This window comes from Sipha flava, unplaced genomic scaffold, assembly GCF_003268045.1.
Source record: "Sipha flava isolate LNK unplaced genomic scaffold, YSA_version1 121_pilon_pilon, whole genome shotgun sequence".
Lineage (NCBI taxonomy): Eukaryota > Metazoa > Arthropoda > Insecta > Hemiptera > Aphididae > Sipha > Sipha flava.
Window position 1 is genome coordinate 887,917 of NW_020271747.1, and position 18,126 is coordinate 906,042.

Below are 18,126 nucleotides of genomic sequence, written 5' to 3' on the forward strand. Positions count from 1 at the left end.
ATGTTTTAAAAAAAACACACAAACTGCCAATGTATGAACGTTAAACAATGATAATATGTACAGCCAAAAACTCTATAATGGCATTGATATGGGGTACAAATTAAAAAATTGTTGTTGAGTTTGAAATAATTAAATAGATAAAATGATAACCAAGGCTCTGATGTTTATGAATTGCATATAATTTTCCATTGATCATATTCAATTCATGTTCTACTGTATCAAGAAATACTATTCTAATTTAATTTTTTATTTTTATATTGCATATTTTATGGTTTTATATTTTTAAATACATATTTTTGGGATTTAAAAAAGGATATGAAGAATAGAAATACATATTTCAGTACATTTTCGAATTTGTATATAAAATAATTTAAATCTATGATAATAATTGAACCGTATGATTGCGTTCTCCTAAATTATATTAAATTCAAGTTTGTTTAAGTTGAAAAACTGTTGTATCACAGTATAAGGCTCATATTATAAATTAGAATATAATGTTAAAAAAATATAAAATATAAAAATTACAACTAATAAATATTAAGTACTTTAATTTTTAATACTAAAGGTAACATTTATTTTACTCTGCATATTTTAATGTTTTTTTAGCTAAAATGCATATTTTGAATGCAAATTTAATAATTTTTAGTGCATAAATGCACATAAATTCTAGAAATTTTAAGTGAATAAAAATCCGAACATTACTTATTGTAATATAACAAGAGAACAACTATATTTATAACGTGAACAATAAAAGAAAAAAATAAATTACATTATTGATATGTTTGTATGATTCACCAAAGGCTCATAAAGTTATACTTCCGCTCACCTAAAAATTACTTTATGGTACAGTTAATTTAATTTTGTTTTTTATGAGTACGGATAATCGCCCAAATTAAAAACATAACTCAAAACGTTACACTTTTGACGTAAAAACCATCTGCGAATTCGTTCTATTCATTTTCACGGCTTGAGAAAATGTTCTTAATTAAAAAGTCGACGGCTTAAAGCACAATTTGCTAGCCAGCAAAACGCGAGAGAAAACTTTTTTCCAAAACCCGGGATTTGAGCACAAAGCGTATACTGATCGGTGGAGTGTACAACAAAAACGCTCGTCATAGGCGTCGCACGAGCATCGGAAAAACTGACATGGCCAAACGTCCGTTGGTAATATTTAAATATCACCGGTCAACTGCACTCTCGACCTCCTTTCATATAACTGTCACGATGTCATGGTTGGCCGTCGAGTACACATCCAATACGTAACCTAAGTTTTTTCCGAAAGTTATCGTGTGTCAGCCTAACTCGAGACTCAAGACTGCTGTACATAGTGTTGTACAATTACCATTAATTTATTTTTAGATAACATACTTGAGTTAATTATTGGTAATATGCCTTTTTAAAAGCAATATCGGGAAATGTATTTTTTAACACCTAAATACATAATTGAATAAAAAAAGTAATATTAACTATTTATTTATTTTTTCTTTATTCTATCTTTTAGAAAAACTATTAGGCTCAACAATTATAATATTAACTATAAATTATTATTTATTATTAAAACATTAAAATACCTAAATGGCTACACTGGACTCTAAACTTTTTTTTTTTAAAGAAAATTTACTCTTTATTTCTATTAAATATTATTTCTCCTCATATAGAGCAATCAAATATTTTCCATATAAATATAACCATATGTCAATATAGGTATTTATTACATTTTATAAATGCTAAGCAAAAGTACAAAAGTCAATAATATAATTTTACCAGGAAATAGAAAATAAAAAATAAAAAAACATATATGATATTAATTTAAGTTTATATATAAGTTTTTGATTTAAAAAATAATAAGGTGTCAGACGAATAAAAACGATGTGTCGAATTATAATGTTTATAACATATATTTGTTATAAGCTATAATTTATATGTTAATAATTTTCTTAATCAGTAATCAGTTATCACTAACCAGTAATTTATTACTTATCGCTAATCAGTATGACTACTCAGAATTCATAATATATTTATTATAAATAAGATGACTAATAAAATTTAAAAAAAATTAAATACTCGTAAAGTGGTAAAGTAATTTATATTTATTACTTTACCGATAAATTGCTTACTTTATAATACTTTACCAATGTAATATAACCGACTTACATCGCTAGCTGTGCGTAATAATTTCAAACCATGACGGAACATTTTTACTAATTTTTTTCAAGTGAATCTATACATTTACGTTCATATTCGAAATTTACATTAGACTCAAAAATAATCCATGATTTAAAAATTAATACGCCAAATTCATAAAATAAACGAAAAATAAACGTACAAAAGATGTAATAAAGGTTTTTGTTTAAGTAGATATTATTTTAATCAGAGTAATTATATTTTATACAAAAAAAATTATTAACCCAATAATCTGTGAAAACGCAGAAAAAGTTTCCCGTCAACCAATTACATTGTTTTCAATGTTCAAAAAAGGGAACGCATTTATACAAATAATTAATATGTTTTCCATTTTTTCAAAACAAACGCATTTGTCACTTATTGTCTATAAACTCAATTCGTTGCCATCGCTGAGAAAATAATTCATTATTCGATCGAATGCTTCTTTCCAAACGGTAGTGATATTAATTCGCTATGTAGGTTTCTGTCTTATCTACTTATAACATTCATGTTCTAGTGAAATATAATTTTTTTACCTTCTTTATAAGGTATATTATTCCTTATAGGCTTTTTTTTTTCTCTTATGGCGGTTCGAGTTTATTTTAACATAGAAATCAGAAATGAATCATTCAAAGTATTCCCAAATTTTAGGAGAAAAATCAAAAACACACTAATTGACTGAGAAAGTTAGCCTCTAAAATATAAAATATACGTATATATATACGCATATAATAATATGTATATAGCCAGTTTAACAACAACAATATTCGCTATGAACGTTTACGTGGAAGCTGAAAATAAAATAAAAAACTTTCAACGATAAAATCCGTCGCCTGGGAAAAAGTCATTATATTTTAAGCGTGTTCGACCTCAATTAGTACACTAGTGAAAACACTCATCCGACATTTCGCAAGACCACCTATTATGCATTCGTGATTTTTTTAATATATTTTTTTTTTTTTCGCAGAAAAATTCAATTCTCAACAGCAGAAGAAACAGGTATCTGATTTTTTGGTCAGGCCGTTTTTCGATACATCCGTATCGTCCAACATCACCACGCAGCTGGGTGGCCACGCTTACATGCCGTGCAGAGTCAAACAGCTTGGCAACAAGTCGGTAAGTACGGTTTGCGGTTAGATTGCGCGTCACTTGCTTTTACAGTGCCAACGACTGAAGGGCCAAACTAATAATAACGTTATTCATATGAGACCAGCTCTCGAGTTCACATATTATTTCATCACTATCCTAAATACTTTCTACAGAGACTTCTAAAACAAAAACCATTGGACATATCGGACGAAATTCATTGACGATTCCTCTTGACAAAATCGATGTAACACCGGAGGGTGATTGGAGCGTAAAAGAGAATCGATATGACTTTCTAGTTTGAAAAACGATTCGAATGAACTGTTTAAAAAAAAATCACGAGAGGCGATAATAATTATTCGAGTAGGTACACGCGCATTCGACCGACGGCAAACATCAGACGTGTTTGCGCACGCAATACGATTTTATTGATACAATGAAAGCAGTATGAGACGGGAAAGATATGAAATGCTGTCGATGACGTTGGCAATTTTCTATTTACGATCGGTCTGTCGCCGGGCTGTGGGCCCCGAGAAGAATCGTAAAAACACACGCGACCGTACGGAGCTTAGCCGTCCGCTGTAAATACGAGATTGCACTACTGCGGCGGTAGAGATGTCGACCGACAAAAACAATACACACACACACGTGTATATAATGATAACAATAATAATAATAATAATAATACTAACGACGACGTCGAAGACGAGTGAAAAAGTTTGTTTTTCCCGCAGCGAACAGTTCTTCTCTTCTCGCCACGTCCGTTCATGCCGTCAATACATATAGATATAAACACCTTGGAGAAGCCTTTCTCTAATGTGTGTTGCACGCTGCCGTCTATACACGTCTCCTATTTATATACTACACATATATATATATATTCGTTCGGGGTGTACGTAGTGGTAGTTTTTACACGATAGTTATTTAATCAACGACCCTCCGTCCTCGGGGCACTAAATAAAATTACCGTTTCTTCCTGCGCCGTGCACTGCCATCGTGCGGACCCGAATTGATGGTTCAGAAATACGCTTCTCCGTGTTATATATATATATATATATACCTATGTTAGGGGTCGGTGGCGGGTGTCTCCGGTCTAGCCAGACGACTGGTGAGCAGGATAGGGTCGGCAGGTCGTCGAGCCCGCGGGACGAGGACGACGTCGTAAAAACGAATCCGGCGGGACCGTTAAGTTTCCCGAAACAGTAACGCGGCCCATTTAAACTCGTGTTATTGTCGCAAAGAGCATGATGGGGTAAAAAAAAAAAACCCACCTTCATACTTTATTGTTATTTCTTCCCCCCCTCCCCGTGTCAGGCGTGAGAGGAGAATCCATTAACTCACAGTTACTGCCAAACGCCTACGTTTCTCGCGAACACTATATAACGCATCACGAAGAAAATTCCGTTAAAATACGCCTTAGATAATATTACCCAGCGTCGTACAGTGCACGGTTTTCGTCCCCCGAAGACGAATAGAAATGAAATTTGCCCCATTTTTTTTTTCTTAGTAAATTCTCTCGCCAAACATTCTATAACCGAAAAATATTGTACAAATAAGTTTCACGTCAAATTATTGTAAAAAAAACTTACATTTCGCGGTAGACAATAGCCCGTGCTCGTGATTCACTCAATATGCGCAACTGAGACGTCGGCACGCGTATTTAACTGGCAAATCGATTTTCCATGAAACTATTACACGTCAGCCCGAACTCAGGATCGTACCTGATGGTGAAAGGCCCACTTGAAACATTTTTCAGGCATTTTTAACGTATAGCTTGTTTATTTTCTGGGCGGCACACTTGGAACGCATCGACATTTTTCATCCCCTACCCAAATATACAATAGCTATTATTGCTGTTGTAGCTGAATCCCATGACAGTGTAGATGCAGTTTTCTCGACTGGCATAGTTATACCATCGCGACTAAACAATTTTACTTTTAATATAAAATCCACTAATATTTACCTTTCAAATATCAAAACATTGGCCGTGTAACCTAACCTTCTTTGAGTAATATACGAATACTAATTTTAGGTCATAATTCCGTAATGATATTTAGTAGAATATTAATCATACTTACTTGGTATAATAATATATAATAACTATCATTCGCATCACATGAGAAATGATGAACATTCGAGAACTTTTTTAAGGTGTATTAGAAATATCTAAAAAATGTCTAGGCTAATGTAAAAGTTTGAATACAATATTCCGCAATAACCTGCGCGCGTATGTAATAATTTTATGTCATCCTGCCATCCAACTATTTGTGCCGAACGGGACCTATTATTTATTGTACTCTAACCGCATTAAGTCGTAAATCTTCTTGTGTAGTATCAAATTACCACTCCATTTATTTACAGTTAGCACACAATGACCATTAAGAGCCTACACAATATAACGGTTCGAACAATGCAGTTGATCGATGAATACGTATAAACTATATATACGCATATACGTATGCGACAGTTGGCAAAATGAAAAGTAAATCTATAACCGAGTGATAAAACAATATTGTTGTTAATATAATAAAGACACTCGTCGAGCAAACGTTCGTTAAGAACGTTGAACTTGTTGGAACAAAAGAATGTTTATCCACAGAGGGATAATATTTCAATCATAGCATGCCATCGATTCCCACTGCGTCAAAATGCATCATTTCGCTGATTTACGTTGTTTGTTATAAGAATATATGCCACACACGTATTATTTTTGTTCATTTGTTTTTGAAGAATTCAATATTCGACACCGTTCTTCGTGTGTTTAGTTATATGAGTAAACAAAAAAAAAAAAAAAAAAAACCGTGAAATTATCATAATTGTTCATAGAATGCTAACGGTTCGCTTAAGTGCCCTAAAATTAATTTTAAAGCATATTCGGTTTTTTCATTGTTCATATTAATAAATTAGTCACTTCTCTCACTCCACCCGCATAACTCTGTTTCATACCGCGGTGGCATTCCGCCAGCGTAACTTTTTATCTTTACCTATACCCAAGTTTTAATTTCACATTTTGCTAACCCGAAAAAACCCTCTCTTGCGTAGCATGCCAAGTTTATTTCGGATTTCCCGGTCGTTTTATTATTAATTAAAAACAAGAACCGTTGTGGATTTCACACTAGACAAACAATAATATTTTCACTTGGTTTTATTCGTATTATGTATAGAATAGTTTGTCATAAATCTATTAATGAATGTTTGTGTCTTGCAGGTGTCATGGATCCGCCGACGGGACTCTCACATACTCACCATCGATTGGCTGTTATTTATCGCCGACGACCGTTTTCGGATATTCCTGGTCGAGCCCACGTGCACGTGGACGTTACAAATCAAATACGTGCAGCCCAGAGATGCGGGTATCTACGAATGTCAAATAAACACATCACCCAAAATGAGCCATTTGGTTCAGCTCAACGTAGTGGGTGAGTATCGCTAGTGAACGGTTATACAGTATGGAAAAAAAGGAATTAAAAATAATGAAAAAAAAATTCATAAAATATAAAATAATGAAGAAGTAGATAATAACTATAATATTCACGATCATAATTATACTATAAATAATTTATTCATATACCTATTCAAAACGGTGTGATAAAATTTTAACTGATCTTTGATAAAAAATATAAGAAATTCACAAAACATCGTGTATATTGTGTTCTACGAAGCTGCAAAATATATTTCACTATTAATATATATATATATATATATATATATATATATATATACAGGATATTTCACAAGGATTTGCTAACTTTAAGTGGTCTCATCACATCTTACTATTCAGTAAGTTCTCGAGGGATATAAAATGTGTTTTGCTATTTCACGCGATAAAACAAAATATCATGTTAAAAATATAATTCGTTAAAAATATATGTGTATGAGTAAACATGAAAAATTACAAATTTAATAAAACAATGAAGTTTATTTCAACTTATTAAATTAACTGGTTTCAATTTTTTCATTCAAATTACATACTTGACTCTGGATAAACTTACGTACCCAATAACTTCTCAGCTATTTCTGTTAAATTTAATTCCAATTTTCATGGATAATCAAATATTTTTGTTTATTTATTGTACATATATTATAATATTCATCCTTGGAATTATTATTATAGTGTGATAAAAATGTAAATGATATACTGTAATATTTATTTCTTACACCAACATTTTTTAAAAAAAATTATTTATATTTTTAAAAATAAAATTAATTGAACATTAAACAATTATTATATATTTTATATTAACTTAATTTAAAATATTAATAATCTTCAGAAAATTTCTATTAATTAAGTTAACCTAATTTTTTTCAATTAATCTTAATAAAAAAAAAATTATGAATTCATAACTCATTTAAAAATATCATTAAATTATTTATTAACGAAGAACTTCTATAATATTATTACACTAATTGTTAGCTAATATAAATTTTTTTAATAATACGTTATATGTTGAGAGTTCTGATCTGATCGATTGGAGCCAAAATTACGATCCCAAGTATTACTATACGCAATGCGATTATCGTAAAGTTTTATAACTTAATTATGATTTCACTTACTACTCACATCGTTTTGCAATGTGTCACGATTTTATTAGTTTTCGGTAGTAATTTTGAGATTGAGGCTTCGTCAAAATTGTCATTCGATCCGAAAATGTACTGAACCAAGAGGTAGTTAAAAGGTTAGAAGAGAATACCGGGATGGATTGTTTAGAAATTATTCAAAAAGTGAATAATTTAAATTGTAAACATTTGGTGAATATTTCACACAATAATTATTATTATAGAACGATGAAGGCCCCAGGGAAAATTATTTACCGTTTATCCCCTTCTCATCCGGCCTTTAATCCACCACTGAGAAACCAGTATTTGTTCGAACTGGAAATCGTCTCTTATATTTTGAACACATGGACCATACTTATTTATTTTTATTGGAATATTTTTAACAAAACTTCCACAAAAATATTTTTGATAATATCATTCTATCAGCTCATAATACCAAAATATGAATCTACAGGATGGAAATAAATATTTAATGATTTACGGAGGGTGACGGATTGTAACTTGTTTTGCACTAAAACCTTTTCACAAAGGGTATTCTTATCCAAATCTTACATTTAAGCAGCCATTTAAAATAAAAAGTTTTATTTTCATTAAGTTAATTTTAAGTTGCGTTGTGATCCATAACAATCACGCCTATCTAAATAATTATTTCTAGCACCACCATTTGTATCCTGGAGTCGCACTAAAAAATAAAAATGAAATTACATTATCAGACCAGAAATAAAATACCTGAGACACCATTGCCAATATTTTCTATGAAGTCACCCTTTATATGTAAACAAGAATGTCGATAAAATAATTTTGGATTCTCAAAAATCCTTGAAATTTTAATATAAAGTTCATTATATGTATTTATGACTATGACTGATTAAAGAAAAAAAATTGATTTAAATTAAAGAAGCATTTAAATTTTAAATTTTGACAAAACAATACAAATCACGAAAATTCAACACATTATTGTAGTAAAAAACTCGTTAATATTTCCAATTATTATTTAAAAACTATATTTTAAACTTCTCATATGATTTTCATTGTTGTCAAGAAAAAAATTACAGGAAAATCATTAAAATAAATTATAAACGTTACAAAATTAATTTTTGACGAATTCGGATATTTCAACTTTTTTCATTGAACTATTTTTGATTATTTAAATAGATAGAAGTAAGAATGTCGAGTTATTTTTATGAAACTTGTATTATTTATAGAATATAGTTCACATAAATGCTAGAATCCTCCTGCTAGAATGAAACTTAAAATATTAGAAGTTCGACCTACCTCATTAAGAAATATGATTCTTCTACTATATCAACTGTCTTTAGAAATATAAACTGAAACTTATCGTTCAGAATTGCTTTTCCGATAGCAATAATACATTGGTCTGAAATTTAAAATACCAATTCAGCAATACCATCCATCCATCCCTGACCTAGAGAATTCTCATATTTTTAATATTAATTACACACATACCGCGTTAATACTATGCACACCGATAACACCCTATATAATGTGTGAGGCAATTAAACATATCCAAGTTCCATGGCCGATTCTCTCTAACCCTTTTTCATCCTGCGCCACTTTATCACCGTTTCTTGTTCAATGTGAACACTATATAATATTCTCCCGGTTTTCACCACACGTATTTTCATTGTGCAACGCGACTGTGCTCTTTCTACAGTACCAAAGATCGAGATCATGGGCGAGTCGGACATCCACGTGATGGAGGGCAGCTCAGTGAGCCTGAAGTGCGTGATTCGGCAGAGCGTGCGGGACCCGGACTACATATTCTGGTACCAGAATAACAAGAGAGTGCTGGACTACGGCAAAGGCGCAAAGGTGATCAGCAGCGAGCGGTTAGATGCCAACACGATGGTGGCCACGTTGACCATCAACAACGCGGTGTTGCACGATTCGGGCAACTACACGTGTCAACCATCCAACTTGGACTCGGCCAGCGCGTACTTGCACGTCTTGAACGGTACGTATTACGCTTAGGGACGGACATAAGATTCCTAAGATCTGCATTTTCCAAATATCCCGGATATTCAAATTAGGATTTTCCGAATATCCCGGATATTCAAATCCGGATTTACCGGAGTATCCGGATTATTTGGATTCATGGATTTTATTTTTGTGTGATATATAATTACTATCAATTTCTAGTTAGTGAATTATTTTATTATAATTAAAATTTAACGACAAATTTTAAAAATATTATAAATTACAGTTAATATTGTATACAGTATTATCCAGTATTATCATGACTTAATGTTTCTTATAATTTATAATTAGTCACCAAAATAAGAAGTTATTTTAAATTGTTCAGTTTATTTTATACCTCTATGACTTGCAGTGATATCATGATACGAATATACAGTTAACTTATCTTAACTGCATAACCTTAATTAAATCTATGTGAATATTAAAATGTGTCATTTAACACAAAAGGTAATAGAACAATTCGGATAATCCATGAAATTCGATTGTGACCACCACTAATATCACGGCATGTTAGAGTCAATTTACCGATTGTGTACAGTTTCGATATCAAAATTTATATACAATTTCCATTATGTTACCGTTGGTATTTTTCGACCATTGTATGGAATATTTTTCAATAATCACTTTGATACTGTTGAACACCAAGCACCGTTAACTGACAGTAATTCTTGGTATGTTTCTCTGTAAGCGTTTAATTGTTATACATATAAATATTATAAATTTGTACAAGTGAAGCTGTAGGAGATGCGCCATTTTATTATCAGATAAACTTAAATAAATGTTAATAAATTACGACTACTAGTTCAGTATTTTTCTAGTTTTTATTTTATTTTTCAAGATTTTTATTTTTTTCGTATTTTAAAAAAAATAAAATCTAAAACATTTCCACATAAAAAAAGATATTCAAGTAATGCATTTTTTGTAGGTATTGAATTATTTCAAATTTTAAATAAAAATTGTATTTATACGCATAAATCTAATAAAAAGACAAACGTTAAGAAAATCATAGTGTGTTTTAATAGATTCTCAGATTAGCAACGAACGTATTGTGTATGACTACGAAAATTCTTAGTTCGGTATTATATGTATTCTGACGAGGTGAAATGATTTCTTTTATTGGCACCTCATGTCAATAACTAAAATAGTTGTAAAAAAAAAAAACTAATAATTGGCACATGAATTTTAATTAATATCAAACACTGTAAATAATGTAATTTAATTAATTTATAGTTAAAAATGTTCTTCTGAATTAAAAATAACACAACATTACAATAAAACACCATTTTCAAACGTATTAAACCCTATTTTCACGATATTAATTATAACAAAATCTATTAATTTCATACTTGTTTCGTCTATGTTCAAAGCGTTCTTCTTATCTTTTCAAATTGTTATTCAATCGGTATAGATAAAATGTTGATAATTTTTGGAGTGAAAACTTATCAATATGACCAAATATTAAAAAAAAAAATCTCTTATAGGACCAACAAAACATTAAATATCAATAAAACAATTATGACATGCAAATAACTATATTAGTGCCAATAACTTCATACTTTACTCTAACTAATCCAGATCCGAAAAACTAAGTTTGCAAGAGCATTTCTTTTTTCGAATGTCAGCCCTAATCATCAGCTAATTACGCGTAAAAAATAAAAAACAAAAAAATTATAACATCATCAACAGAAAAACTTTACTGATTTCACCCGTTTAAATGTTTCACTAATTTCAGAGCAAGCGACACAGTAAACCTTGTTTATTTAATTTTTATTTTTTCTAGTCGAAATACATTTCAAGTAATTGTATTTTTACATTGAACGTTATGGCAAAACAAGCAAAAATAATATTATCGAACGTATTATAATGTCATCTTGATTCGTCACTGTTTTTCCGTTTGCTTGTAACTGCATTGGGGTCACGTATGTGTTAAAAAAAAAATATCTTGTCATATTGTACTCGAAATGTGCATACAAAACGATGACGTATCAACGATCGATACCGCATAAAAACTAATATACTAAAAGTACGATGTGGACGCACGTGCAAACACCGACAATATTGATCGGATAACGAAAAGCAAGTGATCCGTTTTGAAGCAATTATATTATTATTAAATAGTTTTCTTGATCCATCGTTACGTTATCGTTTCGTATAAGCAATATATCTGAGTATGGCGGCACGTTAATGGATTTCGGGACGGTATATTTTACATGATTATCAGTATTCGGCGTGGTATATCAAAAACGTGGTCATACCTGCCTTTATAATCGCCTATAGCGACTAGCATCGATGATAATATTAATAACTCATTATTAAATTCAGTGCTCTCCTGTAAGACCACTAATGAAGATAGATATATGTGATCGTGTAATGATAATGATATTGAGTGATACGCAATAATGTGCAATAAGATCATGTGCGCTTGGTAACATGTGCAGACATATGTCTTAAGAGCGACGACTGCCGAAATCTGTAAAAACAGATTTATGAAACACACGTGGTACTGAAATTAATATATAATAAATCAGGTGTAAATACACACTCTTCGCACACAAATGTATCGTATTATTTACAAGAAAAAAAATGCGTGCTTTTGTTTACACAATATTTGCAAGACTAAAATTCAGGGTACATTTTATTTGTTTCCTCTTGTTTATATGAATCGTAAATTTTCGAAACGTCTCTCATTCTATGAATAAGTCAACATTAATTCCTGCTGCTTCGATGATTTACAATAAATACCGTCTTTCAAAAAATGTGTGATCGTTCAACACAAATTTTTTTTAAAAATGTTTAAATTTTGTATACAAAATACTACCTATCCCACAACAGTATTATGACATAAAATTGTTTTCAAAATTTATCTAAATAAATTATCAATGTTTTATCTACCATTATAATCAATTGAAAACATAAATAGCAGCAATAGCCAGTGGAATCGATATTAAATCTTTAGAGGAGCGGGAGTCTTATAAAAATCTTGTGACGAAGGACGACAATCAAAAAGTTATGACTAAACGCAGCTGACCCCCATCCCCAAAATAAACAATTACCTTTTATCCGTTAAATACGGCGCATTCTATAGGCAATCTTGATGCAATTACGTAATAGTAGCTTTCGAGCGGTATCTCGCCATCGGTATCGTATAGATACAAAAATATTGGCAACCGTGAAAATAAAATAAACGCAATTTATAACAGTAAATAGTGATGGATCGTACCGAACCGAACACTAGGTATGCGGTTCAGTTCGTAATCCGAACTCAAAATGAAAGAAAATCGAACCGAACTATTTATCATTTAGGTATGTTCGACATTTTAACTTGAAAACTCTTAATCAAACAATCTAAAATTAAATTTCTATATTTCATAGTAAGTATCTTAGTAGTATTAACTATTTTTTTTTTATATTATTACGATTAGATATGCTAAAATAAAATAATTCCATGTTGAAGCATGTGGTTATTTTTGTAAATATCTCTAAGTAATATTATTACAGATTTTTCTTCTTATGACGTGAGGTATTATGATGAAAACCACAAATCTATTTTTGGAACAGTGAAAAGGAAAAATATAAATGTTATTTGTACTCAATATTTTTAAAAATGTTATCATAAATAATAGTATTGGATGTTAATAAATAATCATTATAATTTATTATATATTGTAGGGTGTATTCAATTTTGTAAAATGCATTTTCAAATTATGATAATGAATATAATAATGAAGGGGAAAAAAATTATAAGTTTAGAGTTTAGTTCAATAAAAAATTTTTACAGATCTGTTTGGTTTGTCTGAATAATTATAAGTTCAATTTGGGTTCGTAATACTTTGACAATGTTCGGTTAGATTAGGTTTGAGACCAAAAAATCAGATTCGACCCATCACTAAAAAAAAATATTATTAAAATGTGCTCTGGACGAGCAACGTAGATAATATTCATCAAGTCCGGTAAACGTAGATATCAGAGATATCAATAATGTTGTTTTCGAATAAAGATGATGACAAAGCGAATCGAATAAAATATTTTTTCGGTAATGTAGTACATCGAGTTTTCAATAATAATATTATAATAACATATTTTTTTTAATAACAAATTTATTTTAAGAATCTGAAACACATATCAAAACAATTGATTACTATTGAATGTTCTACTACCTTCTGTAAACGCGTATTTACAAATAGTGCACATAAATTCGATTAATAGTAATAAAATAAAAGTGTAGACATTTCGTATAAAATAAGTCAAATACGAGTAAATAGTGGTTTATGAGAAAAACTCAGGATTTAAAAAACTTGACATCCCACTAGTCTCACTATGTGCATCGCATAATCACCGTATAGGTTATATTATTATATAAAATCATATTGTGTTAATTTTTCGGTACATCGGGTATAGTACAAATACGGTTTTCTTTACGAAAGGCAATATTTAGCAATTTACATACCAATATATTATTTTATAAATATACATTATGCAACATTATGTGTTAATTAAATCTGGGGTATTTATTAAAATAGGGTAGCATTATAAGAACTGTCGTCAAATACATTTCCATATTATAACGCGGGTGTGATAGATAATAGAATATGAGATGCGAGTAGACTGACTACGCCAAACAAATACGACAATAATTAAATATTATATTGTTCACAGGCAATGAAAATTCAAAAAAAATTTTCCCTTTTTCTCTCTTTCTCTCTCTCTTTATATTTTGATGTTTATTTTAGTTATCTCTTTTCAAATTTATCACCTCGAATAGTGAATTTCTTCACTAAATCTGCAGTCCAGACCACTATGACCCAACTATACGTTCTAATATTATATTTATTTCATTTTCGTTATTTACGCACAGTTTATTATTTTTTTCTTATCGCCATGATATTTCAACAAAACCGTTTTGCTAATCAATACAATGTTATATAATTATGATTTGTGTCGAATTAATGTAAAATGTAGTAAAAATACAACTTCGTGTACTTTAATTAAAAAAACAGTTTTACATTTGTAAATCTGTTTATTTGGCAAATAATATACATTCGATCGCGTTCATTTAAATTAACTTTATAATCGTTTTGCATCAACGTCACAAAATAACAAGCAAAACTGCTATATATTATTGGTTTGGCGTAGATAAAAAATATAATGAATGTAATATAGTTGATTCATCAGTGTGGAAATTTTTAACTTTATCGCATAGCTTTTTATACCCATTTTATTATATAATAATGCAAAATTGCCGATTCATCGGATATTCCAATGTGTAAACACGAAAAATTATTAACATTGTACCATATCTATGTTACCAATACAACTTAAACATAGGAAATAATTATAATAACGTATTGTATTAAAAATAATTCCCCAGAACTTATTAATATTCATACTGCACACTACTACGGAACACTACGCGTACATAGTACTTTTAAAAGTTCACTTGAAAATATCAACTGAGGGCTTATTGGCTTATTCTTACATTTTACAAGCAATAATCACTGCAAAATATTGTACACGATGTGCTTTGATCTAAAACTGAAAATAATAAAATATAATTTCCAATCGCTCATAAACGGTTAAAATCTAATGGTTCGTTTTTAAAAGTTGACGCAAACAATTCGATTTGTATATCTTCAGGAAATTAACCCATAATGTAAAAAATCGTATCCCCCTACTGTCCTGTCTGTCTGTACATAAAAATTAATATAGAAAAATCTTAGATTAATATTTTTCATACAATTCAAGAAAAGATGATTCCGTGGTTTCATATTTTCTACAAAAATACTATAATTTAATATTAAAATCAAAATGAGAATATTCATTTCGAAATGTTGGTAAGAATGAAGCACTACCTTTACCATAATAATATCGAGGGGAAAAGAGCAGAGTTTATGGGACTTTAAACTTTGTTTCTATTTATTAAAAACAAATAACGTTATATTTGTATTAAAAAAAACTAAACGATAATGTTAAGTTTTCAACAATGAATTATTAAATTAATACCTAAACAAAAGTATAATCGGCGTATGCTCGCAGACGACGAACAAACATCTACCGGTTGACTCGGCCAGCGCCGGCTTACACATATATGTATTTGTATTTAACAGCAAAACTATTATTAATATGGCTTTAAATTAGTCATCAGCAATGGCGTACAAACATTACATTTTATTATATGTTAGCCGGAACACATAGCATAATATAAACAAACACTCGATGAGTCAATAACAAACGCGCAACAACAATAAAATAACGTAACGTTTTCTCGTATAGGTATTTTCTTTTTATATTTTCTGATGTACATACCAAGGCACTCTCACTGCACATCGATATATCGTTCCATACTCTATCTACATGTGGTCGGTCCGACAACATTGTTTTAAAATAGCGTCCGAATGTAGTCGAAAGCGATTGCAGCCAACGGTCGATAAGCCTGTAATTCATCGGACGCAGCCACCTGTAGTAAAATACTGTAATCGGATAAACGAGACTATGTCCTAATCCTGCTGTACATGTTTTTCAAGAAAATTTAGGGACCCTGATTATGGTACACACTAGTGATAACTATCGTGTAACGATAACAAAAAAGCTCCCGGCGATAACATATAAACCTGCAACCAACATGATGCATGTTGAACTAAGTCAAGTTAGGTTACGATGTGTATACTGCGAGAGACTAGATGAATTCCAGAACTAAAAAAAAATATATGCAATTAAGTTGCAACGAAAAAATGTGACCGTAGACCTTAAAAAAAAGATAAATTATTGTAAAAGTTTAGTTCCTTGGAAATAAATTGTAATCAAGTCGAGTCTTCCATAAAAGTACTAAAAAATGTTCCTTCCCGTTTACAATAACTGGGACGATATATTGCTAACATGGATACACACAGTAAACGTCCAAATTTGTCGGAAACAAGAATTCGCCTCAAAACATTTTTAATTAAGATAAATAAATAAACAAAGATGGTGTTAACGTTTGAGAACATAAAAATGTTTGCAAAATTATTGCTAAAAGTGATTAACTTGCTAAAAGTTTTAATTTAAAAAACAATTGTTAGGTAAACAAAATTAAGTACATACTTCAAAATTTGAAATTCAAATGTATAAGTTAAATGCAATTTTTATTAATACTGTAGATACATACATTACCATTGTCGAGGGACAACAGCGATTTAACGCAATTTTCATATTTTTTGCTTCAGGTGAACATCCTGCTGCCATACAGCGAGGACATAGTTCCGGTACACAAATACCCATCCGCCTATTAGGACCCCTGTCAGCCGTATTGGGACTCAGTTCCAGTCATTCGACGAGGGCCGCTCTGTTAACGACCGCGTTTGCCGTCGATCTGGTCATCCGGGTCCTCTTCTCGATGATTGTCTAAATGATATCGTCGGAACCCGCCGTTGCCGCCACTGGATCAGAACCAGGATCAGGAAGGAAAACGTCTCCCACAACCACGGTGTGACCGATCCTTCAGGAGACTTGCACCGAATGTAGCAATCCAGAAAAGTCACGAAACCCGTATAACCGTCTTCTCTCGTCACCATGATCTGTCACAATCCATTTCAAACACCTCGCTAGTCCACAAAATGCTCGTTAAATACATATTTAATGATAATAAAAATAATAATAATAGCCAAAAAAAACGACCATTGCGATTAGCCAGAGTGCAATCACCTAATATTAAAATATTATGTTATCAATTTTTACCATATTGCCAAAATACGTTCCTTCGCGTGTGCCGTGTCGGAATTTTCTGATAAATCTAAACAACTATATCAATAGAGTTGATATTATTATTATTAGGACGACGAGAACGATGATACTATAACATTTACTATCGTTGGTATACTCAATGAACGCACGTGTGTTTCGTCGATTGGTGGTGACGGCACGATATTTGTTTTTAAACGTGTACAGTTTTTTTATGTGTATTTACTATTTATTATTAATATATAAAAGAGCATATATAAATATACTTGAGTGTGTTTTTGTGTGTAATGTAAATTAATTAAGAAAAATAATTTAAAAAAAATACTGAATAGATAAACGTAAAAATAACGATTAAAAATTAATGTTTTTAAATTTTATTACATCGTAATAATATATGCATATAAATACGTATAGTGTTATGCAGCCAGTTCACCATCACCGTGTCATAATTGTATGAATTAATTACTATATTGTAATGTACTATGTATCGTTTTATCAAAAATACTTATATTGTATTTAAACATAATAATATTACCGTCGAAATAATATGTATGTAGTTAAGTTTATTTTAATTTTCGATATCCTCAAGATTCAAAAAAATGAAACGTG

At 30.5% G+C, this 18,126-nt stretch overlaps 1 protein-coding gene across 2 annotated transcripts in view; it reads left to right on the forward strand.

Moving 5' to 3' along the window:
* LOC112694008 (zwei Ig domain protein zig-8-like) overlaps positions 1-17,773 on the forward strand; it is a 571,990-nt gene extending 554,217 nt beyond the window's left edge. For both annotated transcript variants that reach the window (XM_025569325.1, XM_025569326.1), the window contains exons 3-6: positions 3,131-3,279; positions 6,458-6,668; positions 9,482-9,781; positions 17,004-17,773. In XM_025569325.1, coding sequence (XP_025425110.1) covers positions 3,131-3,279; positions 6,458-6,668; positions 9,482-9,781; positions 17,004-17,185 — 842 coding nt within the window. In that variant the 3' untranslated portion in view covers positions 17,186-17,773. The remainder of the gene's footprint in view (positions 1-3,130; positions 3,280-6,457; positions 6,669-9,481; positions 9,782-17,003) is intronic.
* Positions 17,774-18,126: the final 353 nt, after the last annotated feature.